This window comes from Sceloporus occidentalis, unplaced genomic scaffold (assembly GCF_023333645.1).
Source record: "Sceloporus occidentalis isolate IW3139 unplaced genomic scaffold, rSceOcc1.0.p SCAF_236, whole genome shotgun sequence".
Classification (NCBI taxonomy): domain Eukaryota; kingdom Metazoa; phylum Chordata; class Lepidosauria; order Squamata; family Phrynosomatidae; genus Sceloporus; species Sceloporus occidentalis.
This window is the reverse complement of record NW_028317216.1, coordinates 188954-215858: the sequence shown is the minus strand read 5'-3', so window position 1 is coordinate 215858 and position 26905 is coordinate 188954. Positions and strand designations below refer to the sequence as shown.

At 41.8% G+C, this 26905-nt stretch overlaps 2 protein-coding genes across 3 annotated transcripts in view; one reads left to right on the top strand and one right to left on the bottom strand.

The window, feature by feature from the left end:
* Nucleotides 1–329: 329 nt before the first annotated feature.
* LOC149276496 (nucleolar MIF4G domain-containing protein 1-like) lies at nucleotides 330–8671 on the bottom strand. The gene is made up of 11 exons (XM_089503562.1): nucleotides 7820–8671; nucleotides 6794–6918; nucleotides 4552–4747; nucleotides 3818–4141; nucleotides 3250–3360; nucleotides 2941–3105; nucleotides 2453–2574; nucleotides 2008–2140; nucleotides 1548–1679; nucleotides 1179–1288; nucleotides 330–507 (listed from the first exon to the last, which is right to left on the bottom strand). The coding sequence occupies exons 1-11, from the start codon at nucleotides 8669–8671 to the stop codon at nucleotides 330–332; spliced, it is 2448 nt and encodes an 815-aa protein (XP_089359688.1).
* Nucleotides 8672–13232: 4561 nt separating this feature from the next.
* The window catches only part of LOC149276495 (limb region 1 protein homolog), a 47431-nt gene continuing 33758 nt past the window's right edge, over nucleotides 13233–26905 (top strand). For both annotated transcript variants that reach the window (XM_089503561.1, XM_089503560.1), the window contains exons 1-4: nucleotides 13233–13295; nucleotides 21056–21128; nucleotides 22292–22331; nucleotides 23015–23154. In XM_089503561.1, the coding sequence (XP_089359687.1) occupies nucleotides 13233–13295; nucleotides 21056–21128; nucleotides 22292–22331; nucleotides 23015–23154 (316 nt within the window). The remainder of the gene's footprint in view (nucleotides 13296–21055; nucleotides 21129–22291; nucleotides 22332–23014; nucleotides 23155–26905) is intronic.

Here is a 26905-nt window from a genome sequence, read left to right as displayed (position 1 = left end):
CCAGGCAAAAGATGCTTCTGCTAATCCTGAGTTAGGACAGAGAAAAAAAACAGAGTGGTGGGAAGTATAAAGTTCCCTTATTAAGGGAATTAAAAAATGTGTACACCTGTCCTAAACAAGAAGGGATGTCAACCTTTGCAAGGGCAATACAGAGTAATATATTTAGAGTTTGCGTGAAGGGTATTGTCGCCTAAACAGTGCTTACTGTGTAACCGGGAAAGTACAAATTGGCAGCTTTACGCAGAACACCCTGTGGCACCATATGCAAATTACTACAAGAAAGTGCAACTCATTTTCATAATGGGCAACATTTTGTAAGAGTGATTGCTTTATAGTTGCAACTTGTTCTCTTTGGCCTGTAAAGCCTTCACGGCCAAGTCTGCCCTCTGACTGAGCAAATCGGCTTCTTCTTTGCTTTTCTGAGCCCGAATATTCTTCAGCAAGAAGTGGGTAATGAAAAGTTTTAACCCCTCACGCAGCATTCCGAGCTTGGTATTCTCAGACGCCCTAAGGATGAACAGGAAAAACACGGGGTTAAATTAAACATACAAAATAAATGCACCGCAGCATTTGCTTCTACAGTTTTAAAAAACTATACAGATTTACAAACTTTTGTAGGTCGAGAACCAAAGGGTGACAGCTGCTAAAATGAGGCTCACTCATTAAACCCAACAAAAGTATCCTAGACTAGTCTGGCAGGAGACCCTGAAACAAAGCCCAGCCGTGCTGCACATGCCCTGCATGGACTCTGGTGTTTACTGGATCCTTAAAGGGACAGTCCCATGACCCATAAAGCAACAACAGGAAGACAGAAAATGCCTGATAGTAAGGGTGAGAAACTGCTTATAATATAAGGGACAAGGAAAGAAGACTAAGACCAGTTGGCCAATTTTTTTACCTGCTCTAATATCTCAAACCTTACTAGTTCTGCGGTTTCGTCTTAGATTCAGGATAGCCTTATGTCTATCCCATTCCTGTTTACATTTGCCTTACTGTCTTAACCTTTACTACTTCTGGAAGCCCATGCCATCTATATATCACTCTCTTGGCAACACTACAATGAAGCGTCTGACTGTACTTTTGGACTATTCCCTTATGCCAGCACTTCTCAGGTATATCATAATTACAACTATACATCTCATAGATCAGGGACATCATCCAGTTACACAATAACTTACTTTCCAAATATCCGGGCCAAGTCTTCTTCTTCTGTCTCCATCAACAGCTTGTACAGAATGAGACGCAGGAAAGACACTCTGATCTTATCCAGCTCGCTGAACTCTATGACCTGCACAAGGAAATAACAGGGAAAAACAGGGAACATTTCAGAAAGTCCATAATAGAAGGGAATCTTCTACTTCAAAGCGCCATGCCCACTGGTCCTGGGAGCATCGCCTTGGGTCTTGTCTTCTAAGTCAGATTTACACAGGACCGTAATGGTGCCCAATATCCTAAACGGGTTAGAGAAGTATATGGTGTCCAGTATTACCCATAAACCACCCGGAAGAATTTGAATTCATTAGTGAAGACCCTTAACGAACACTTACCTTGAAAACAGAAAGCGGGAGGGATTTGCTTTTAATGAGGTGACTCAGAAGATTAACCAAGTTCGCAAATGTCGTGGCGGAGAGGGTTCCCAAATCTTTAAACTTATCCCACATGCTGAACTGGAATGTCATCTAAACATATAATACAGGGCAAATGATTAAACATGGCAAAGTGATGGGAATGCGGACAGACGCATCATATAAAATAAACAGTTTACATAACATCACATTCCTACAAAATCTTTTTTAATGTCATCAGTAATTAAATTAAGGGCATATAACAAACCAGAAGCCGGAAAGGCTGGGGGATTCTGATGAATCCCTCCATGCATTTGCAAAAGGGGCAAAACATTTAAATTTTGAAGCGACCCTCAGCTATCATATGAGTGAGGGCGGACACAAATGAACACACTAAAGCTTCCGAAAACAAGTAATTCATCCAACCTCCAGGACACGTTACCTGAAAACGCCTGTCATATTCGCAGAACTTGCTAGACAGAAAGGCGTAGAAAGGGTTAAAAACCTTCTCCTGTAGGCAGCAGTCGATGAGGACGTGTACAATTTCTCTTTCCTGGTGGTCCTTTAGTCCAAGTCTAAAAAGATAAAAGGTTTCATGAAGCCCATCAATCTAAACAAAATCTAACAACTGCCCATATATAAAATTTTTTTATATATATATATATATATATATATATATATATATATATATATATATATATTATATACACAAATTTGTAAATCTACATTTTATGATGCACCAATCAGTTTATTGGAATCATCACATCAAAACTGGTTTGTTGATATCCATGGCAACAAATGCCTTGTATAGCTTATTCATAATGGCCTAATAGCACATTCATAACCCATATATTTATCAGCATTTGCTCTCTGAAAATAATACTCACTTCAGTAATTTCTCAAAGGCATCTAGGTAGTCTTCACTAGTCATCAGAACACAAAAGATATTCCTCCGGATGTCCGTGTTCATCCTCTGCTTCCGTGCCAGCTCCATGATTTTTGCGCTTACCTAAAAAAATTATTATTTCAAATATTAAGGCAAGGACTGGTAAAGTTCTTATAGTCAGCTGATGATGTGGTAGCTTAACATTACGGCAGAAATGGAGATTATGAGATCAATGGCTTTTGAGGCCATTTCCCAAAGAAAATTTTAAAAAAATGTGAGAAGTCCAACAAACGCACAATCCTCATTTTCGTTCATAGTGTAAAGCTACGGTTTCCCAATGGTACGGTGTTAGGAACCATCTTCTTCTACAAGGAACAGCGTGTCTTCCAACTCTCCAAGATCCAAGAAATACATTTACAGACGAGAGCGCTTCATGATCATTCTCGTCATTCCATCGTTACAACATAATGATTACAACAGGAGGAATACCTTTCCAATAGGGAGTTGCTGAGGCTTAGCTGTAGAAGAGCCAATCATTGGCGCCCCACTCCATGAAGATCCAACAATCCACCATCGTCCAACTTTGTCTGCATCCAAAATGTTATCCAGCGAGACTCGAAGGCGCGGGTCGCTGCCAGATGCGCTGCGGTGTACCTTGGAGGAACAACATTTAAGAGCTCTTTATAAGCATCATGCATTTTTATATTATGACAGAACGTAAGTTCATATTACCCAAACCTTTGCAAAAAAAACCCTATCTCAAACAAGCTCCCCCCCCCATGGAATTAAATGTCTTACCAAGGAGCGCATCAGTTTCCTCAGTTTCTCCACCGGCTCAGGGTCATAGCCAGGGATTTTGCGCATGTCGTTGTTCTTTAGGGCGAGCATCGTATCCAGCAAAAACCGAGCCTTTTACGGGACACAGAATAAGACAGATTACAATATACCCTTAATAAGTTTAGGCTACAGCAAAAAAAAAAATAGCTATACAAACAGGCAGTTTCTTTATGAAGAGGTTCTGCTAAAGGCTTTTGGTGTAATTCAATACTAATCTACAATGAAAAAGACCATCAAGCTTCAGTAATTCAAACATAAAAATCAGTAATTCTACATCATTAAATTAAAAAAAAAAGTCAAAACTTTATTACATGAGAGTAACACAATCAACATTTTGTGAGGCTTTCCATTAGTCCTTTGGGAGCTTGAAGGGTTAATGCACTGTGCGGCCCAATAAATCCACCATCAACGGCATTTAAAAAGCAGTTTTTACATGATGTTATCCATAGCTTGTTACTGTTTCAGACAAAACATAAAAATAATTAATAGCAGGGTATGTTATTAAACTGGACCCAGTGAAGAATTTTACCCGCGTCTGATCCTGGAACTTCTTGCTGGCGTCATTGGCCTTAGCCTGAGCCTCGCTTATCAGTTCCTTTAAGGCCAAAGCGTCGTCTTTCCTTAACGAAAAGCCTACGTTCTTCAGCAAGAGCAGGACCCAGTCTACATCCCGCTCCGTAAACGCTACCACAAACTTCTTCAGCAAGTCAAACACGAGGCCGGACCCGATCACGTGGAAGTTGTAGAGGTGCCCAACGAAGGAGATCAAGTTGTCGCATTCTTTCCCTTCTGTATTCTCTTGATAGAGTTCGTCAAACCGTTTAACGACAGATTCCAGAACATGAGCCCCTACCTGGCCAAATTCGAGAAGGAGTACAAATCAGCAACGTTAGAAGATTACTATACAATGACCAGGGCGTCCCTGTTTACTCGAAAGGGGAACAAAGCTTGCAAGTGACTTTTAAAAAAAAAAAAAGATAAACGGAAATGCCTTTTTCCCCGTTTTTTTTCCCCCAGTTCTGAAAAAGGGATACACTAGGAATGCCATAGAAGCAACAGGATTTTTAAACCGACACTGTGTATCCGATGAGAATTAAAGAAAGATTAAGTGTGATCATTCAAAATTAACTGAGCATTGGAACCCCATAGCAATGAAATGCACAGCAAACCCTGGATAACTGCACATTATCAGGCGTTTTAAATACTTCACTACACTTTCCATCCCCTTCCTGATCCGGGAGTACGTGTGACATCAGGAGTTACCTCAATCCCTACTGTGTGATGCAGGACGCTGACCAGAAGCACGTGCTCCATCATCAGGCGGTCCGGCATTCTGGCCGGGGTGATGCAGGCATTCAGAAGGACATCCGTCAGAGTTTCATTCATGTCCTTTCGACTGTTGGCCATATATAACTCCTCCATCTGGCCACAGATAGACGCCATGTTCGGTTCACTAAGCCTAACAATACAACACAAAGTGTCCTTAGCAAAGGAGACACTTCGTCTTCAGACCAGGTGATACATTCGGCTGTGCTATTTATAATTGTTTCGAAAACTTTTTTCCATCCGAGTACCTCTATAGACGTACAAGTTTATTTCCTACATAATAGCCATTTCACACCAAATATTGTGAACTATCAGAATGAATAGATTTAGAAGAACCCTCTGGATCAGCCAGAAATATCTTAAGGGACACACGGACCAGAGACACGAAAGATCAGCGCTGGGACTTTTAGTACATCTTTTTTACTAAAATCTTGGATGATTGTTACTATAACCACATAAATACCGTAACATTTAATATAAACTACCATTTCCATGTTTGGGGTCACATTTGTTTCAATGGGAAACAAGGACATTTCTGGCTGTAACATAATTGCAAAAGGGTTTCCTAACCATCATTCAGCCTTTTAAACTTTAACTTGGATCAGTGAACACAACGTGCCATTGAAACACAGGAGTGATGGGAGTGATAAAGGGCCATTGGAACACAGTAGTGATGGGAGTGATAAAGGGCCATTGGAACACAGGAGTGATGAGAGTGATAAAGGGCCATTGGAACACAGGAGTGATGGGAGTGATAAAGGGCCATTGGAACACAGTAGTGATGGGAGTGATAAAGGGCCATTGGAACACAGGAGTGATGAGAGTGATAAAGGGCCATTGGAACACAGGAGTGATGGGAGTGATAAAGGGCCATTGGAACACAGGAGTGATGGGAGTGATAAATGGCCATTGGAACACAGGAGTGATGGGAGTGATAAAGGGCCATTGGAACACAGGAGTGATGAGAGTGATAAAGGGCCATTGGAACACAGGAGTGATGGGAGTGATAAAGGGCCATTGGAACACAGGAGTGATGAGAGTGATAAAGGGCCATTGGAACACAGGAGTGATGGGAGTGATGGGAGTGATAAAGGGCCATTGGAACACAGGAGTGATGGGAGTGATGGGAGTGATAAAGGGCCATTGGAACACAGGAGTGATGGGAGTGATAAATGGCCATTGGAACACAGGAGTGATGGGAGTGATAAAGGGCCATTGGAACACAGGAGTGATGAGAGTGATAAAGGGCCATTGGAACACAGGAGTGATGGGAGTGATAAAGGGCCATTGGAACACAGGAGTGATGGGAGTGATAAAGGGCCTCTGTACGCCTATGAAGATAATCCTTTAAAAAACAGCCATTTCCAGCTAAAATAGTGATTTACAACATTAACCCCGTCTGCGCTGGATTTCTGGATTTTCTTCAAACAATGGCTGAAGCAATATTACATCACTGTTTTTCTTTTGTGCTGAGGTTTTTTTGGCCAATATCCTTTAATGCATTTCAGTCGAGCTTTGCACCGCGTGCTGAGTGTGTTTATCACTACCATCGTTAACAGAGTTTACTTACTGAACAGAAAGTTGTCGGTCAAGATTTAGTTGCACCTAATGGTACAAAATGGTCAGTTCTACAATTATGGAAGGACAAAAAAAAAAAAAAATGTGCAACGTTAAGCACAACCAAGAAGGTTTAGGAGTCACGGCTACCTGGATCATATGTACGACACTGGAAATAAAGAAAAGATTGACACTGTAGCTGATGAGTTATTTTACATTTAGACTAATGCCAATAAGGCATCTTTAAGCTGAGTGGAGTTCTGCAGCCCTGATGACAACCCTGAAGAATAAGGAGCTAATCAATCATCAGCCAATTAACGCTTATCCACAAAATATATACATGATAAGTGTGAAGCCTCCCGAACAAGCTGCTGTCGAAAGACAAATATATGAACCTCGTACTCCAAAGGGTAAACTCAATAGATCACTGAATGACCAGTCAAACCCAGTAACAAAACAAGCCTGTAAATGCCCTGTAGCAGCTGAGCGATTTATATCCGTGTGGCTTGAGCACGTTAGTTAAAAATATGAGCCATAAAGCAGGACCGTAGCCAAGGCATGGACCGGCCCTGGGGGAACGACAAATATCTGCACAGACTGCGACCTATTATTTAGCCAATACCTGTTCATCAAACCCTTCACGCTCTTTTTCAGCCTCTCTAGTTCTTCCTTTCTTTTGGCATCCATGGATTCAGAAGACTGTCTCAGGTGGGGAGGGACATACTTATTGCCAGCACCTTCTGCGCTCTAAAATACAAAAAAAACCCCTGAAAAACTTCTTGAAACTTGCTTGAAACCTAAAATCAAACGAAAACCATCGGAGAGCCAGCTGCGAAAAGAAAGGTAACAGCAAAAAAAGACTTAAATCACCTTAAGTGCATTATTACGCAGTGGAGTTTTGCTGCCACTCATACCTTGTGCATTTACTTTTTTATTCTTTGTTTTTTTTATTCTTTGTTTTTGAAAACATTTTGTATTACGCATTTAGCTTGACATCACTAAAATGTAACTCTCCAGAAATTGGAAAAAAAAAAAAAGAAAAAAAGTATTGAAACTTAAGTTGTACATGAGAGATACAAACGAAATTGGGGTTGACGTCGCTAAGTGTAACTTTCCATAAATTGTAAATAAATACATTTTTTTTTTTAAAAACAGGCGAGAAATGTTTCGTTAAAACTGAAACTATAACAAGAAAATACAGACAACAATGTATCCGGCTCAAGCCGTCTTAGTTAGTAGTACATGTGTGGATCAGAAAGGAGGTAAGGAGAAGAGAAAGAAAAAAAAGGGGGCTACGGTGTGTATGTAGCATAACCTCCCTCTAGGGGGCAGGTATTCTCCCGGTGGAAGGGCATTTACTTTAATCACACAGAGGTAGTGATCCAATCATCCAGATCTTACTGCTTGGAAAAGATCTCTCTCTTCCAGCTACCGTTATGTGATATTACAAATGTCAGCATTCAAGGGGGGGGGGGGTGGATTGCAATCAGATATACAAATTTACTCTCTTCCCAGCTATAGGGGATCACAGTTCCCAGGCAACACCTAAAGTTTAGCGATGTGACCTAAAACATCCATTTCTAAGTATCAACATGCGTGTGTTATCCCATTTAACGTCATAATGATGATTGGAAGCCGTTCTGATTACCTTTTGAGTCTCTTGCTCACAGTCTGATCCCTGAGTAATATCAGGGTCCTCATCAGAGCCTTCATTTTCCTCCTCTTCAGCTTCACCATCTGACTCCTGGTTCATGTCTTCTTCTACTTCTTCTCCTGATTCAATGGCCATGGATCCATCATCCTCAGAAGACTCTCCCCCGTCAAGGCTCTGAACGATCTCATCATCATCATCATCTTCTTCTTCTGCGGAGTCTCCATCATAAGCATTCTCTGACAGTTTGTGTATTTTGTCTGCAGTGTTGGCCTCTTCGTCCTCCTCTTCATATAAACCAGACACGGAGCCCCCGGGCTCCAGAGCCCCCAAAATGTAATCCAGCCCATCCTGTGTGAATGACTGGGGTAATGTACTTTTATTTTTCCTTTTGTTCATTCTAAGACTCTTCTCCAACCGCTTGATCTCTTTCTCCTCCTTCTCATTGGCCTCCAGCAGAGCTTTCCTCCTCACCTCTTCCTTGCTAATCTTTTTCTTTTTGGGTTCTCTTTGAACCGGCTGTGGCTTTTTCACCTCTTTGGTCACCTTCTTATCCTCCTTGGGCTGCTCCTTTTTAGGGTCCGCAGGCTTAACCCCTTCAGCTGACACCTGCTCCCCAGGGGTCCCCAAGTGCCTGCGCTCATAATACTGTTTCTTCCTCATCTTCTTGGACTTCCGTTTCTCCTTCCTTAACCCCTTGCGGCTCTTCACCCTCCCGCTCGGGGGTCCCTCACTCCCAGGGTCTGGAACCGGAGCGTTACCCCCAGATTTCTCCACAAACTCCTGAACTGATAACCTTAACTTTTTCATCTGTTCGGGGCCACGGCGGCCCTGCGCCTTGCGTTTCATGTTATCCTATTTAAACAGCCGACTACACATACCAGTCTCTAAATAATCTGCTCCGGGATTTTCCCTACACAGAACCCATGCCTGTGCTGGGCGCCGCCATATTGGACCACAAAGTAATTTCCGGTGTATAGGATGGCTCCGACTCCGAGTAGTAAAACCGACACAGCGCCACCTTCTGGTGAACAACAGATGGTCTTTGTGGATAAAGTACGTGGACGCCCAGATAGAATAAAAAGATTTGACTAGTTCAGCATTTAAAGCTTGCTTTAGGAGAAAATTACACATTGAATATTTAATGTAGCGAATATTTAAAGCAGACTTTTTTATACTGTCCAGAAAAAAAAATATCTATGGGTTTTACCTTTAATATTCCACCGTCTTTGCTGCATTAAAAAAAAAATAATAAAAAAAATAATATAATAAGAAAGTGGATATAGTTGTATTCTCATAAAAAATGGAGTCTTTAGTAGAGGTTAATACCTATTTTTGGGTGAGCATTGAAAAATGATGTAAGTTATATAAGCATAACACGGAACATTCTGGAGCCCTTCCCACCAACCCGGAGGCCCAGAGAAGCTGCGCTTCACCCGGAGTCTCTGGGCGAAACCTGAGGCGTTCCCAAGTATGTACATCAGCTTTTGGGATCTTAGGGGTCTCTTCAACAGAAAGATTATAGTTTTATAGGGGAACTCCTAGGTTGTAGGCTGTCTCTGAAGCTAGATCCAGTCTTATAAAACACTGAAGGTAAGGCACTCCTGTTGCCTTATAATGTTCTAGTAGCAGTAAGATTTTAATGCAATGATCAGTGGGGGATCTTGGGAAGTGGCTAAAATTTGCATGAAATACCCTGCCCATGGTTTTTGGCGAAGACAGATTGGATCTCAGCATACCTCGGAACTTCCCATGATAGGCCTCCTGGAGCTCTCCTCTGTGGGAGTGGCTTCATCTGGGGGCGGGAAGCAGGTGAAAGTGGGAGGAGAGTAGGCAAAATACCTGCCTGGAGGAAGAAGAAACTGTCTCCTGGAGAAGTAGAGACTCCCCCGGAGACTCCAGGTCAAAGCTGAAGCTTAGAGAGGTCCTTTTCCTTCCTGGAGCTGGTGTAGATTCCATTCAAAGAATCCCTTCCAATAACCAGACGAAACTTGGTAACGGAAAACGCAGATTTGTTAAAATGGAAGTGATCGAGTAAAAATCTTATTCACAGTCCAGACAACCCAAACACAACAACAGTCATGGACGCCATCTGCTAATAATAATGCCTAGGGAACATATTGGCAAAGTAGGTGGGGAGATAACATACGTGTAAATGGACAAGACATTAACAAAGGAAGGATTAGGGAGAGTGATCACTAAATCCAGATAACTAAACCCACTTGCATCCTGAGCATGGATCTTAGATGCGTGGATCTTTTCAGCCATACCCATCACAATGCAGAATTCCATGCGGGGGAGGGGATCATAATAATTTATAGAGACCCCTCAACTATTATATGCATTAAAATGCATGTGATGGACAGAATGTCCCTTTAAACTATTTTTTTTAAATATCAATTAATATATTGATATTTAATTATAAATATCATTATAATATTATAATATATAAGTTAGCACAATTGCTACAAAGGGCAGAGTGATTGATTAGCACAATGCTATTGTTACAGTTTCAAGAGTCCTTCAAATTGGTCCTAAGTAGACAATGGCTTCCTTGTCTCCAAATAATAGAATTTTGAGTTTTCCCTTTTCTTCTGAATGTAATCTAACCCAAGGGCAGCAAACCTCAAGAAAAATACACATTGTGGCAATAACCACGGGGGGAAATCAGAGAAAGTGAAGACTTTAGCCGGACAGGAACCATAAATAAGATAGAGGACCTAAGACTGTTACCGAGTGTCAAACAGAGACGAGAAAAAACTTACTTTCTGTGTCCTTGATTAACATTGAGCCGTTCAGCTGATTCTGCAGGGACAGCCAATCCATTTATTACAGTTAATGAGACAGAATAAGAATGTATAGATTAAAAAATGTTGGCCATCAGACTTTATTAGTCACCCGATGTAATTATTGACAGGGATCAAGGATATTAAGCTACAAAAAGGGCCGCTTATTATATTAACACTCTTGAGAGGTATAAAATACATTTAAATTTAATTAGAATGAAACGTCCATGATTTAGGCATAAATCATAACCCTATTATTCACTTGGTTTATTAGCTTTTTTGGTATTCCCAATATTTCCTGTGGAAAGTCCTTCAAAATATGATGTGACTATGAGGCCAAGTCAGTTCTAGAGTAGAAACGCTGAGCGATTAAATTGTTACCTGCTTGACCTTTGACATTTTGCAAGGGGGTATAAGGGTAATAAGAGATAGAATTACAAGGGACTGATATATATTGTATTTTGTTGCAGATATTCAGTTCTCTTAATCTTGGCACGGTGAACTTGTTCTCCAGTGAAACCAGATAAAGTTATGGAGAGCATTACAATGATGGATCATAAACTTTCTTGGAACCCTTCCCTTGTAGGAGAAGGTGATGAAGCATAATGGCCTTTTCAATAGTCTGAATAGGTGTAGAAATATGCATACTTTCCAATACTCCTGGGTCTAGCAGAAGAGCCCCGATTTTCAGACACTGTCCCGCTGTCTTGGGTAGCTGCCAGTTGACAGGACCAGGGGTGAAACTGTGGATTTCCAAGGAGTACCAAGGTCTACCTACAGAGTTTGAGCCATGAGTAAGAGGCAAGGAGATCATTATTTACTGCGGTGAAGACAGTGTCATTTGAGTGTTGGGGAGATAAAGTGTTAAGTAAAGAAAGGAGTGGGTTAGGTGATTGTAGACTAATTGAGCCCGTAGCTTGGAGGGAGATTGGGTGGTAGGTAGGGATGAAGGATCTAGGGAAGGTTTCTTTAAAAAGGGGGCAGATGACACCATGCTTAATGAAGGATGGAAATGTTCCAGTGGTAAGAGAGAAGCTGAATAGATAGAAATAGAAGGTGGTCCATGTGAGGGGAAGGGTCAAGTTGATAAATAGTGAGGTAAGAAGATTAGAAGGCATCATAGACTACCTTGTGGGTGACAAGACTGAGGCAGTTGGGCAAGGACTGGGGATGTACGGAATGCTGAAGGGGACATAGCAAGACATTGTGGACAATGCTACGCTTTCAACATTGTGGGAACAGTTTGGGGAAGGCCCTTTTCTATTCCACCATGACTGTGCTCCAGTGCACAAAGCAAACTCAATGAAGACATGGTTGGATGAGTTTGAGGTGGAAGAACTTGACCGGCCGCACAGAGCCCTGATCTCAACCCCAACGAACACCTTTGGGATGAACTGGAACGGAGATTGCGAGCCGGGCGTCTCGTCCAACATCAGTGCCTGACCTCACAAATACTCTACTGGATGAACGGGAACAATTTCCACAGAAACCCCACAAAAGCTTGTGGAAAACCTTCCTAGAAGAGTGAAAGCCGTTATAGCTGCAAAAGGGGACTAACTCCATATGGATGTCTATGTATTTAGAATGTGATGTCATCAAAGTACCTGTTGGTGTAATGGTCAGGTGTCCCAATACTTTTGTCCATATGGTGTATGTTTGAAGTTGACAGACAGAAAGGAACCTATAGATACCAAGTAAGTTTGTTGGACAGATGAAGAGCACCCCTTGTATGAGCCGAGCGTGATTAAGTATAAAAAGTTTTTTAGGGGAACGGGATTTCCCTCAGAGAGACACTCAGAAAGCCAAGAACACCTTTATAGGTGATGGATCTCGTTTAGAAGTTGAAACCTGTGTCAGACTGAACCGTTAATCACCAAGACATTTTTTTTAATGTAGACCATTGAACGCTCTTCTCTAAGGGGACTTCCCCTTAATTTATACTTAGCTATTTATTCATTATTAAAGTATAAACTATCAGCGTAACTATAATAATATTAAGAAGAAAAAATATTTTAATAATAATTAGTACTAAACAGGCTGCTACTCTAATAAATAGAGCAGATTATATATATATATATATATATATATATATATATAAATACAACCTTACATTAAATTAAAAATATATTCTATTAAATGATATTTGATTATATTACATTCTATTAAATATATATAATACTCAATTATATTATATTTAATGAGCACACTAGATAATTAGGGCATCAAGATGAAGCATGTAGGGCTCCCATCTGCCACCTGCCTCTCCTTCTACTGCAGCGCTCATACTGACTGACAGGAAGAAGGGCAGGGGCGGCTTCAGAGCGGGTGTAGGAAGCTGAGCCAATCACAATTCAGCCCTCACCAATCACAATTCAGCCCTCACCAATCACAATTCAGCCCTCACAGCAGCGAGCCAATAGGATGTCGCGTTACACACACGCCGTCTGGGTGTGTGTGTTTTTGGGGCTGAGCTGCCGTACAGGAGGAGGAAGCGAAGCGAGCCCATCGCAGACAGAGCCCGGGATCATCTCTTTGTTATTGTTGTACCTGTGTGGCCGCGGGGGATGCGTTTCAGGGGGAACCGCAACATGTTCAGTGCAGCCTGGGCTCCAGCAATATGAAGGATGGAAGAGGACGAGGTGACCATCCGGGAGCAGAACTTTCACAGCCAAGTTAGAGAATGCATTGTGAGTATACTGACAGCGCAGCGCCGGGTGCACGCACAGCCTGGCTGGGTACTCGCTACTGATGCTCCTGACAGACAGCAGGACTTAACCCTTTACTCAGGCAGAGGGAAGGGAAAGTAAACTTATGAGGAGTCTGTGCTCAGGGTTTAACCATTAATGGTGAGTGTGTGACAAGGCCACATCAGCTGCTTTACACTACCATTCTCATCATCCACAGCCAGCATCAACTGCAGTGAATTGAACCTGTAACTCGTTTAAAGCTGGACATTAAAAGGGATTTCCCATCATTTCACTTTTATTTATTTATTATTTGTTAATATCAGAAAAAAATCTGATATTAACAAATATCAGAATAATTAGTGGTACTTTTAGTGGCACCCATGATTTTAGCGTGTAGCATGTTGAGCAAACAAACCTTTTTTGTTATGGCAACAAAGTCCTTTAACGTATCGGGTCCCTCTGTGTCACTTCAAGCTGTCGTTATAAGTACAGTTTGTCGCCATTACTTGTGGTGTCCTGTTCAGCACTTGTACGACGCTGCAGTCTATGACTGCGCTATATAAATAAATAAATAATAATAGCCTAAGTGTTCTAAAAGCTGTCTCTCCAGACAACAACCTCATCTCCGCTATTTAAACGGGATTCTAAATGTCGCCCTGTTTCAAAGCATGCTTATTATGTGTCCACTAAAAAAAACAAAAATCTGAATTATAATAATAATAGTATATATATATATATATATATACATATATATAAAACTTAACCCCTTCACAAAAGTCATTAGTGGGTTTAAGGACAGCCCGTTGTCTATAAGGGGTTAAAATCGTCAGCTGAATTGTAATGCAGCTTTCATGTAAGCGTTGCATTTTTTGTTGTTGTTTATAATCCCATTCTGTGTTGGGGCGTTGTGTTTTTGGCAATGAGCTTCACGTGAGGCAGTTTGCTGTTCTTATCTCTCCGGCACACAGCAGGTCACGTTATCGGCCCCGGTTTACCGTATTGTAGACGGTTGTTAGTGAATGATGTTGTTTTTGAGTTGGGGGTTTATTCACTACCTTACTATTTGTTATGAAGGGTCAGCACTGGCAGGCTCCTCCAGCTAAAGGGCTGAGCTGGCCCTGTATAATGCATAATTCAATAGGTGAGGAGACCTCAGAGATTAAACAATACATGATACAGGGTCAGCCAAGCTTTTCCTGGAGCTCACTTTGTCTGGTTTCTCTGAGAAATCCCTCCAAGTCACCCAACGTCTTGTTGATTGCAGCGCTCACTCGCTTCACCAGCCCTTCTGTATTTAACCCATGCAAACTCTTTTTGAGTTCTTTTTGAACCCATCTTGGAATCTTGCATCATGTGGTATCCTTCTGGGAATAATGCTTGCTCCCCAGGAGCCATCTGCTTACCTTCTTATCATGCTTACTTGTGTATACAATTTAAAACTTGTAGATGAAGTAGATGCCCGTCGTGCTTTGAGACCTGTATGAATTGTACACCAGCTGCTCCTCGAGTGTCCTGAAATTCTAATAATAGATGTGTTTAAATTCACACCGAATTCTTCTAGGTGGTCCATCTGTGAATCCACCAATTGGCCAAAACAGGAGCTGAAGTAATGTTGGGGTTTCCGACATTGACGCTGTCCTGATTGTTCTTTCTTCCAGACACATTAACCAGGATGTTCCGTTTCTTATATACTTCTTAAGACTTCGATAGTTTTTCCGTATTAGGAGCTACTTGAATGTTCTGCCTTGTACAGCGTCATTATCTGCGGACCTCCGTGTGAAGTTGGTGAGAGGTACATCGTACAAACTTTCCAAAGAAGTGATCATTAAGCTTTGCTCAGGATGGACGTCCCCAGTGTGATGCTGTATTTTTAGAGAATGAGTAGTGTGCCGAAACTTGGGGTTCATCCATCTGTGAGTGAAGATCATGGTCATCATGGGATGACCGCCTCTGCAGTGCCTTATACTGGCATTACGCATGCATTGGCACAAGTCCCTACATCCCACCTTACTAATGTTGCCCTGTGACCCATAATCGGGCAGTTACTCGTTGGGGATCCCATCTTTGTTTTTTTTATGATGCTCACCTGAAACTTCCGAAACTACAAGGCACTGTAAATGGTGGCTTCATAACGCTTGGCCCTTACAAAGGATGCACTTGGCACGTTCTATGATCTTCAAGGTTGTACATTCGGCAAACATGCCAAGAGTTACGTGTTTAACATTCTATGGCATTTAACTAATGAAGAGACGGATTCAAAAAGTAAATAAATTGCTTGTCTCACGGCAGCATTACGGTAAGGGCTCTCAGTGCTCCTCCACCACAGATGTCAGCTTCTCTAAGTCAAAATTGTTCCATAGTTTAAATCAAATATCTCCAAAACAATTAGACTAATTGGGGAAAATGTAGTTCGAGGAATTTTAATGATCCTAAACGTAGAATTTTAATGATTCTGAACGATCTATTGGTCACAGTCCCACTCTAGTATTCGCTATGCGCTGGTGACACTTGTCATAGTATTAATGTTTCTCTGCAATAAATAAGCCTAATAATTCGCGGCACAGTGGAGCTCTATTCTAAGTTGGCGGTCGAGTTGTAGTTATCGTTCTCTGTCTCTTTCAGGGAGCTTTTCTTCCCACAGGAGACTCGAAGCTCTAGGAGTGCAGCCTCAGCTTTAAATAGTGTGCGTGCCGTGTGATAAATAATTGTTACTTCTACCAGCTGAACTATTTACTTTATCGACCTGGCAATGATGAAAGGCTCGGTCTCGATTGCCAGGGCTGGAGGTTATCTCGTTGTATTAGTGGAATTGAGCTGGAAGCTCGTAGGTTTTGGCATGGAAGTCCAGCCTGGCAGGTGTTTCTGTAACTGAAAAGCCTTTGAGTGTATAGATGATCTTGAGTTTCACATCTTGTAGCTTTTAGGGGGGGGTGATTTTTGGGGTCTCGCAGTCTAGGAAGCCCCAGTAATCATAACAGGAGAAGCCCTCTTACCCTCAGTCTCCGGGTCCGTTTCTTCTTTGTCTTGGCAGTGGGGCGGCCACTTTCCATCTTGGTCCTGCCCACTTGGCCTTTAATGGGCTGGGGAAAAAAGACAATCTGGGGCTAGCCCTGCCCCCTATGCCTTCCTAACCCCACCTCTTCACATGGCTAGACCCGCCTCTTCAAGAAGCCGCTCCCGCAAAAGAAGGATGGCTGCGGATCATCGAAGTTCTCGGGTAGTAATGGCAGCTCTGGTTTGGCACAAACCCTGGAAGTGGTCCAGCTGCTTAGCCGTCTCCGGCTCAGTCTTGCAGAACTTCAACCCGTGACGGTTCGCCCGGCTGTGTTGGTAACGTATCGGAAAAAGCCGGCTTTTGTCAAATGGTATTTTGAGCCGTTGGGTATTTATCCCTTAAACGCACGTTCGCTAAGCTGGGGTGTTTTTTAAAATGTTTATTTCTCTGCGTTGGCTTGGAGGCCACGCACCATGCTCAATGTGGGTCATTAAAATGCTGTTTCTAATCGTTGTGTCTGAGATTCCCACGGGGGGTTAACCTGCATATGTAGTAACCTCCTGGGTTTCCTGATATTTACCTATTTATCTTCCTTAAGATAAATACCGTATCAAGAAAAACACCGGCAGTAAAATTTAAAGCCCTTTCTTCGCACAGATGTATTAAGTACGCTAATTACAATCGAGAAAACGTGGCTAGTAAAAGTTGCCCCTCTTTAATGTCTTATTTATTGTCCGTTTAGGAAGCAGCTCATAGTTGAAAATGTATTATTTGTAAAACAAAAAACTATCTAGGTGTATAGTTTTAAATGCTGTCTAGTCCATTTCCAGCATATTTCACTGTTTATTAGAACGATCGCGATCACTTTTATTTATTTTGTGCGCTATTTGGCACAAATACATTAATGTTCTTAAAGGGGGCGGCTTAATTCTATGCGAATCTCTGCAAAACCGTTCAAGGAGTTCAATATTTGCATCCATGTGATGGGCCAACCATGATCGGTATGTCGGGGCCGGACAATTGTGAGCAAGGTAGCCATTACTCCTAAGATCGTATTGGTTTTTGGGGGTTCTGTTATCTATTGATCTTTATGGAAATGTTCCAAGTCAACTGGTAGTATTTTACGTAAATTTGTCCAGCCCTGGATTGCTTTCCACCATATATTTGAGATATTTTATCTCCTGGACTTAACGTAACCCGTCTTGCAGGGGAAACACGCTAAGGGTGACAAGTTGAAGCATAGAACTTACCTGCACTGCAACATACCCCCCCCCCCATATTTCGGGTGCCCAAATCAGGACACCTCTATCGGGGGAGCTGTTGCTGGACTGACCTCACTTGACCGATCAGAGGATCTCACCCAAATGACCCATGTTCCCTATGGGACAATGGAGTAGGTACCTGGGATGGTGGGGCGATGGCTGAAAATCTGGACTGTTTGGGTTGGCGAAAAACTAGGACTGTTGGTTGCTTGTTTAGTAAATTGACCCCAATGTGTGAGTAACCTATACATAAGGCGTAACCTTCTGTATAGATTAACAGAAAATCCATTCCCATGATGTGATACAGTCTAGTAATTTCCTAATACCGCATGTGCTCGATTATAAGATGACCCCAGAAACTTAGCTTAGATCTTTTATGAAACAAACAAAAAAGAGAGAAATTGCCTGAATATAAGACAATCCTATTGGAAAAAATCAAAACCACAGTTTTTGCTTTCGTCGCTATCACACTCCCACTCACTCCAACACTCACTCTCATACTCTCTGTCAATATCTCCTTATCTTCTCCACCGACCACTACCATGTCCCTGTCTTCTTTTCCACAGCTCCGCTTCTTCTTCTTTGCTCTTCTTTCATCCGCTTCTCCCTCTTATCAGCTCTGTTATCCAGGTACTTAGGCAAAAGGTATGTAGACTCCGTGAACTCCCTCTCCTCCTATTGAAGTAACGGGTGGGAGAGGCTGTCCCTGTGGTGCGCTTAGTGGCGCCGTTCCAAAAGGCCAGAACGGCGGAGGGATTCACAGAGAAAGAGAAGGCCAAGAAGAGGCAGAAGCGGAGCTGAGGGAAAATGGGACACGGAAGCGGTCGGCGGAGAAGGTAGGGGGACATTGAAAAAGAGAGAATAAAAAAAGAGTGTGAGAGAGGGACAAGCCCCTAGGCTTAGTCTGCTATGCGGCGGTGCCGTGGATTTAACCCTTGCCTTGTAGTCGAGCAAATACAGTGTTACAGATACAACAGTATTTTAGTCTGAGCTTTAACAGAAACCAGTGACCTCTTGAGATGACTTTTTTGTTTTAATTTTCTGTTAAACGCTCTGTAATTCCGAATATCTAAGGGCCCTTCATTCTGCCGTGACGTTAATGAGATGTTCCTTTGTAATTTATACCCCCAAAACTTGGCTTTATTCTATTCATGGCGGAATTAATGAATGGCACACCAGAAATTAATGGCGTTCTGTGCGCGTTGTCGGAGTCGTCTTTGTCTGGGAATTCAACGCCACCAATCTTCGGCGGCCCCATCATAAGATAAAAAAAATCCTTGGACGTCTGTCAGCGTCATGCGTCGCCGCTTTCACGGAAAGATGCATTTTTTTTTTTTTATGTAGATCTTCCAGTCTCTGAATTACTTTCGACAAATTAATCTCCTCCGCTGGTACTGAGAACAAAAAAAGGGAGCAAATAATTCTGCCTGATGTTTAAATGCTTTAATCGGCTTTTAAAACGGATTATTATCTCCTCTTTCATGTAGATATTTCGCCGGTAATTGATAACCTGAACGGACGCCCGGCTCCACGCGTTTATTGGTAGATCTGACCTTAATTGATCACCTATCACATAGCAAAGCGAAGCCTTATTACGCAGGATAACAATTATGAGAAGAGACCAGGGGAGCTCGGTATGTCCGGCTCGGAAGAGAGAAGAGAGAGAGAGAGAGAATTTAACACAGTACAGGAGGGAAGATTATTTCAAAGGGGAAGAAATGTTAGAACAAGAGGTCATCATCTAAAACTAGAGAGTCAGAGGCTTAGATGTAGTGTTACTTTACAAAGCAGGTGGTAGATAAGTGAAATACCCTCTACCATGTCTGCTGGGAGGCTAATACAGTGAGGGTATTTAAACACGCATGGGATAGGCCAGGGGTGTCGAACCTGTGGCCCTATAACTGCTGCAAGACTACATCTCCCATACTCCTCAACCAGCCTCTTAGCTGAAAAAGCATTGTTGGCGATTTAGTCCTGCAGCTGCTGGAAACTTCGCCGCCCCCCCCCCCCCGTACTTACCTTTCAGCAGTCCTGCGGCGAGTCTCCCTGCTCGGTCTCGGTGCTGGCTTGTAATGCTGAGCGCCGGAAATGATGTCATCTTCTGGCGCTCAACATTACAAGCCGGCACCGAGACCGAGCTAGAGGGCTCGCAGAGGAGAGAGGGGCGCCGAGCGGGTACTGACAACTTGGTAAGTGAAACCCACTCGGCGCCCTCTCTCTCTCTCTTCTCGGCTTTTAAAAAAAAATAAAAAGGGCTTGGGGCGGCAAAAAAGTGCCGCCCCTTCAAAAGTGCCGCCCCTTCAAAAGTGCCGCCCCTTCAAAAGTGCCGCCCCTTCAAAAGTGCCGCCTGGAGCGGTTGCCCCACTGGGCTCCGTTGTCGGGCCGGCCCTGGCCGCAGGTTGGACACCCCTGGGATAGGCATATGGCTCCTGAATCTAAGACGAGACCAACTACTGATTAAGTCAAGAGGTCACCATTCAGACTTGAAGAAAGGAAGAATTGTCACCTAAAGCAGCAAAAGGGGTTCTTTACAGTAAGGGTGATAAAGATGCGGAATCCACTACATAAAGAGGCTGTGCTGTCAATGGGTGCCTTTAAATACAGACAGCGCAGGGCACACAGGGCAGTAACGATTCGTGATAGTTTGTTAATCCAGTTTTGGAGTTTTTAGGGCTTCTCGCATTATTAATGGTCAGCGATGTCATTTATGGGATGCGTTGCTCCTCACCGTTTTTAAAGGGGGACTGTCCCGTTCCAGATCATCCCCGATCCTTATCCTTACCCAGGTGAGATAATGGACCACTTCTAATAAAGCATGCTGGAGCTCTCCCATCCCCCGATCTCCAACTAAAAACACGGTTAATAAAATCGGAAGCCGTGGGGTATTTTTTAAACCTATACAGGTTTCTTTTGCCTGAATAGATAATTGATTGATTTCCTACGTGACCTTGTATGCCTTTTTCGCCGTAGGATTACTTTCCGTTTCCTTCAGTGGAAAAGTACATTGTGTACAGGCCGCCCTGTTCGGCTATCATATCCGGCAGATGTTGTTTGTATCGTTATTGTTTTGTATTTTGAGTGAGAATCAACTGCAATATAATCTTTTAATAACGTATATTATGTGTGTTTTTTTTTTTTACATTTATTCTTTGTTAAGAGGGTAGTATGTAAATGGACCATCCACCCAGCAGAAGTGGTAGAGGCTAATACAGTGAGGGGATTTCTGACTCCTGAATCTAAGACAAGTCCAAGGACAGATTAAGCTCTGAGTTTTTATCCCAGTAGGACCGTTTCCCACAGGACGCGGTTGGTGGTAATTAAAGCTGCTGTTACACTGAATGTGAGCCACGTGAGATCTCCAGATAAACGAGGCTTCGCGTAAAGGATGGAAGGAGAGACTGATCTGCGTGTTATTTATTTATTCATCATCCCGATCGCCTTAAACCGCTTTTTGATTTTTTTTTTCAGTGTTACCCCACCATCTTTTCTTTCTTATCCCCTAGATTTGCTTTCTGATGTTTGCCATCCTGTACATTGTGTCCTACTTCATCATTACTCGTTACAAAAGGAAAGCGGGTAAGCGTTTCCCTGTCGTCTACATGCTGTGCGTATAGTAAGTGGGGGGCTCGGCCCACCTGTTAAATCCTTCCTCTCCCAAATAATAATAATATATTTAATAAATACACTGACATATTTATAGAGTTTTGTTCAATTTCTATAAAATCAAAAGGAAAGATGGCATCTTGCGGGCTCCAGTTCCTATGACCTTCATCTAGACCAGGGGTTCTCAAACTGCGGCCCTCCAGCTGCTGCAAGACTACATCTCCCATACTCCTCAGCCAGCCCCTTAGCTGAAGGAGCATTATGGGATATGTAGTCCTGCAGCAGCTGGAGGGCCGCAGTTTGAGAACCCCTGATCTAGACTGAAGTTTATGGAAGTTTTATTCTGCAAAAGCGGGCTCTCCTCTCCATGAGCTTTGTGCGTGATCTATCTGTACGTCCGACCACAGTTATTAAATACATTGACTAAGAGCGGTCAGACAATCGCTTTGGTTTCCATTATTTCTATCGTTTGTTTTGGCCTAAAAGGAGATTTCTTTTCCTCCATTCTTTAATTTTTTTGTGTGTTTTTTTTTAACATGGTTCTTTGGACTATACAAAGAAAAACAAAGCACTTTCTTTCTGCCCTTAATAAATAAATAAATAAATAAATAATTATGCAAGCAAGCCCAAAATATAACTGAGGAATCGGGGTTGAATGATATGTAAAAAAAAATAATTTTAACAATCCAGTGGGATCCTCTAATTAATGAAAGTCTATGGAGCGATGGACTTCATTAGCATTGCCATAAAGCATCAGCTCAGTGTGGTGACTGAGCAAAACAAAAAATGTGATGGCCTCCAGGTCTGCAGATAAAAGAAGTTGGAGTAGAATTAAATAAAACCCGCTATTTTTTATTAGTAATTGTCATGACTGCATACAGCACTGTATTTATTAATATCGTAGCCGCAGATCTTATGGCGAGCCCCACCAACAGCCCATTATGGTTGACGCTGATTATTTTGTTACCCAGATGCCATCATAAGGAAGCGAGGATCAGTCTGGAACATATCAGCCCCTATCAGCCTTGGGTGGTTTCTGACAGCACCTGCATAGATGGGATACAGTAACCTCCCTGCGCATGTTGTTTGTTGGATTGATAAAGTGCCTTTATTGTGTCGTTCGTTTGTGTTTTCAGATGAGCAAGAAGATGAAGATGCCACAGTCAACCGCGTTTCGTACGTATATCCTATCCGCTGTTGCGATGCTCTTTGTGTTTATAATGTACGTTGCAGCAGAGCGGTCCCTTTAAAACATAACATTATCCAGCAGCCTCGCGTAATGGGTTCTCCCACGGCAGCTCTAGAACCGGGAGAGCCAACAGGCAGAACCTCCACTCCCAAGAAGCTCATCCGCACTCCCAACAGGGCGTGAATCATGAATGCTGCAGATTCACAGCCCCCGCATTATATTAAAATATCGTCTGTGTCGTAATTCCTCGAAGCAGTAAATTCTGATGGAATGGATTAATGGAGGAAGCGCTTCGTTATGACTTCGCTTACTCTTTCTGTTACTTGTAACATGGAGATGTGGAGGGCTTCCTGTACCTGGTCGAGACCCTTTTTCGGTAAAGCACTGAGCGCATCCACAACACCTCTCTGCTTTATCCTTCTGGGAGTATTTACCAACCTAAGGAGGGAGAACCTCCATCTTTCCATGTCACAGGGAACCGAAGCTTAGAAGATGATGTAGATGAGCACGTAATGAGTAATAAAAGCTAATTCTTCCATTTTAATGTTGAGTCTGTAAATTGGATAAATTCTGCCTTTTTTTTTTTAACCAGCGAGAATTGTATCCAGCTGTGATCAGTAAAGCTCTTTTACTTCCTACTCTAATGGACAGCAATGTTTTCTGTTTCTAGGCTTTTCCTTTGCACCTTCACGCTGGCGGTTTCAGCCGGAGCCGTCCTTCTGCTCCCCTTCTCCATCGTCAGCAATGAAATCCTCATGTCCTTTCCCAAGAGCTACTATATCCAGTGGCTAAACGACTCCCTGATCCATGGTCAGTATGTCTCTGTGTGTGTGTGTGTGTGTGTGTGTGTGTGTGTATATGTATATATATATTTTGCACACATGTACGTATGTATGTATTTTTTATTTACCGAAAGGGTGGTAGATAAGTGAAACAGTCTCCCAACAGAGGTGGTAGAGGCTAATCCAGTGTGGGAATTTGATAGACACATGGCTCCTGAATCTAAGATGGGACCAAGTACTGATTAAGGTTTGGGTCTTTACATCAGGAAAAACAGGCAGACTAGAATGGGTCTGATGTGCCATAAAATTTTGTCTCCGTGTTATAAAAGGTGAATAATTTTTTTTTTAATATTTTTTTTTAACCCCTTCACGACCTTTGCCGGTTCAGGACCGTCATGACAAGAAGGTCACTAAATGACCTTTGACGGTCCTGAACCGTCAAAAAATTAAATAAGCTTAGAAAGCGATCAACGATCACTTTCTTCGCTTAAACGGCGTTACTGTAATGCCTCGATGTCGAGGCATTCAGTAACGCCGAGATCGGCATCGGGGGCCATGTCTGGCCCCTCCCCGGGGCGTCAACAGCCGCCATTGTTTTAAAAGCGTTTAGGAGGCGATCAACGATCTCCTCCTAAACTTAAACGGTGTCGCTGGAATGCCTCGATCAGGAGGCATCAGCGACACCAAACACTTACCTGGGGATGGGCTGTGACCGCTCCGGAGAGCGGTCACAGCCGCAGCTGCCGGTGATCTTCGCCATCAGCAAGATGGCGGCGGCCCGGGAAAAAAAACAATAAAGAAGAAAGAGGTCGCTAGATGGTCTCCAGACCCTCTAGAGAACTCTGGCTCCACTTGCAGGTTGAATACAGGTACTGCATTCAACCATGCAAGTCAATGGAGCCCAGATTTCTAATCACTATGTGATTAGTAAAATATTAAAAAAAAAATAAAAAAAAAATAAAAATGTGCTAACATTTAAAAATAATTATGCAGTGATGTCACTTTAATGAACCATCCAGTACCAGCAAAATGTGTAAAAAAAAATAAATATTAAAGTATTAAAAAAATAAAATAAAAAAATCGTTTTATTTTGAGCAAGTGCTAAAATTTCTCAAAAATCTCAACAAAGAGTTAAAATAAAAGCACTTAATATACCCAAGGGGTGTCTAATATATAAAAAAAATGGCTGATGGGGTAAATTGGAGTGGCCGAGCTCAAAGATAGGGCATAGGTACAGACTGACCAAAATGGAGAAAAAAAGCGCACTTCCCAAATGTGGCATTTTAAATCTCAAACAACCCGACAAACCCATGCATGTCGGGTATCACTGCACTCAGGAGATGTTCCTGAACACACATTGGGGTGTTGTTTGACAGTGACATATACCAGAACCTGTATATCTATAACTAAAGTACAATTTGTGTGGAAAAAAAAAAATAAAAAAAATTACTATTACAAAGTTTGACAAAGTGTAGTTCTATAATTGGTGCATGGAAAGGGTTAAAATAACAGCATTTGGAATACCCTGGGGTGTCTAGTTTTCAAAAATATATGGTTTGAATGGGTTAAATTGAGTTAACCGGCTTCAAAGATATTCCAAAGAGGAGATGGAGGCAGACTGACCAGATTTGTTAAAAAAGATTTGGAAATCATAAAACGCTGCTTGTACTTATTGCCCTATAACTTACAAAAACAGCAAAAAAACATAAAAACATTGGGTATTTCTAAACTCAGGACAAGTAGTAGAATCTATTTAGCTAGTTTTTTTAACTTGCTTTTTTAGGTGAGTAAAAGATTTTTCAAATAAAATTCATAAAATGTGTTTTTCAATTTTTCACCATGTTTTTTTTTATACGATCAAAATAATGGTATCTGAAGAAAGCCCATCTTGTCCTGAAAAAAACAATATATAACTTATGTGGGTACACTAAATGGGTGAGGAGAAAATTACAGCTGAACACAAGCACCACAAAAGTGTCAAAACAGCCTCGGTCCCACAGGGTACAAAACGAAAAATGAGCCCGGTCCTTAAGGGGTTAAACTAATATATTACTTGGTAATGGAAGCAGGGTCGGGGGTTCCCTGCCCTGTATATGTTAGCTATTGCGAACATCAGAAGAGCGCTTACCCATCAGCTACAGTCTGCCAAAAGAGCAGGATTGCTGTTCGTTGCATTTTGTGGCATGTGTTGGCGCGCTTCACAAAGTTTGGTGACCGTTTTGTAAAGGTGGTTATATATATATATATATATATTTATTTATTTATTTTTAAATGTATTTTTTTTTTTTTATACACGTAGGGGACCTTATAGTCCAATTTTGCAGTAAAGTTTCCTCACGGTCAACTTTTTGTCCCCTGGGCTTTCATATTTAATGTAAATTCCATAAACGGCAATACGGAACTACTGACTTTGCTGACAAATTTCTGCACCTTTTACCGAAAGCAAGGCTCTAAAACCATAAGAGAATTGTACTGAGAGAGACCTCTGTTATACGGACTCCTCCATAAACCCCTCAGTATTGGTCATTTTTGCTGTGGGATGGATCATTAATAAAGGAATAATCGATCGCGTGTACATATTTCTTGTGTTCAGGTGCGCCACCTAGTGGCAGTAACCATAACTGCAGCACATAGTAGTAAGTGTTCAGTACATGTACATTATTTTCTATATTTGTCTTTATTTTTATATCGTTCCCAAGTCAAAACGAACAGGGTATCATAGAGCAAATTAAAAATTATTTATTTTTTTTTGCATTGGCAATTGCTGATAAGGATTGGTTGCTGTGATTCTAATTTTATTGTATTTCTAATCAACTTTGTTTAAAATTCTTTTTTGTTTCAAAAATGTTTGCCCCACTTTAAAATCCCAATTTGGGTAACAAAATCTTTATATTACCCTGTTTTCAAGTAAATTTTTGAGTATATATTTCTGCTCGAAACTAGTTTTATAAGTGTCCACTAGAGGGCGCTGAGAGAACACGGAAGAGGCTATATGTATCTTTATGAATATAGGAACGCAAACCAGTGCGCTAACCCACACAAAATGTATCACCCACCAATAGGGATATATCTCTCCCAAATCTGTCAAGGATGGATCAGCTATTAAAAGCAATAAAATTGGTCTGATAAGACCTGACTCCGTTTTAGCGGTCATCCTGACACTCTAACTTTCCCCGCAATGCGTTTCGCCTCTCCAGAGTCTTTATCAAGCCTCAAGGGCTATTGATGGGTAATATATTTTTGGAGTTGTGGGTTAGAAGACTGATTTATTTATTTATTTTTTTGTTACACTAGCTGAGACGCTAGTGTAATTGGAGCATCTTTCCTAAACACTGACTGGCGCGGTATATATATCTTTCTCGTATTCTCTTTTCTTGTATATGTATCTTATCCACAGAAATGCATTCTAAATGGTAACTTTCAAAGAAGCCAAGATCATCCTATTATTATCTATATCTTCTATTTATGTTGCGCCATCATATACCAGAGCGCAGAAGTCTAAGAGGGTCCTAGAGTTCCTTTAGTCCTCGGCTCCTTGTGTCCTTAAGCATTTTCATTTGCGTTATTAAGGTTTCCGTTATTAGATTTAACCCTTTACTCACAAGACTCCTGTTTATTTTGTCCTGATGAAAAATTATGTGCCAGAAATCGGGTCTAATATTTGTAAAAATGTCTAATTCTAGAGAACAACCAAACTTAAACTGATTCAGTGTTAATAAGTTAGTTGTTATTGTAAATGGAATTAAAATATTTTAGCATAGTGACCATGGTGTCCTGTT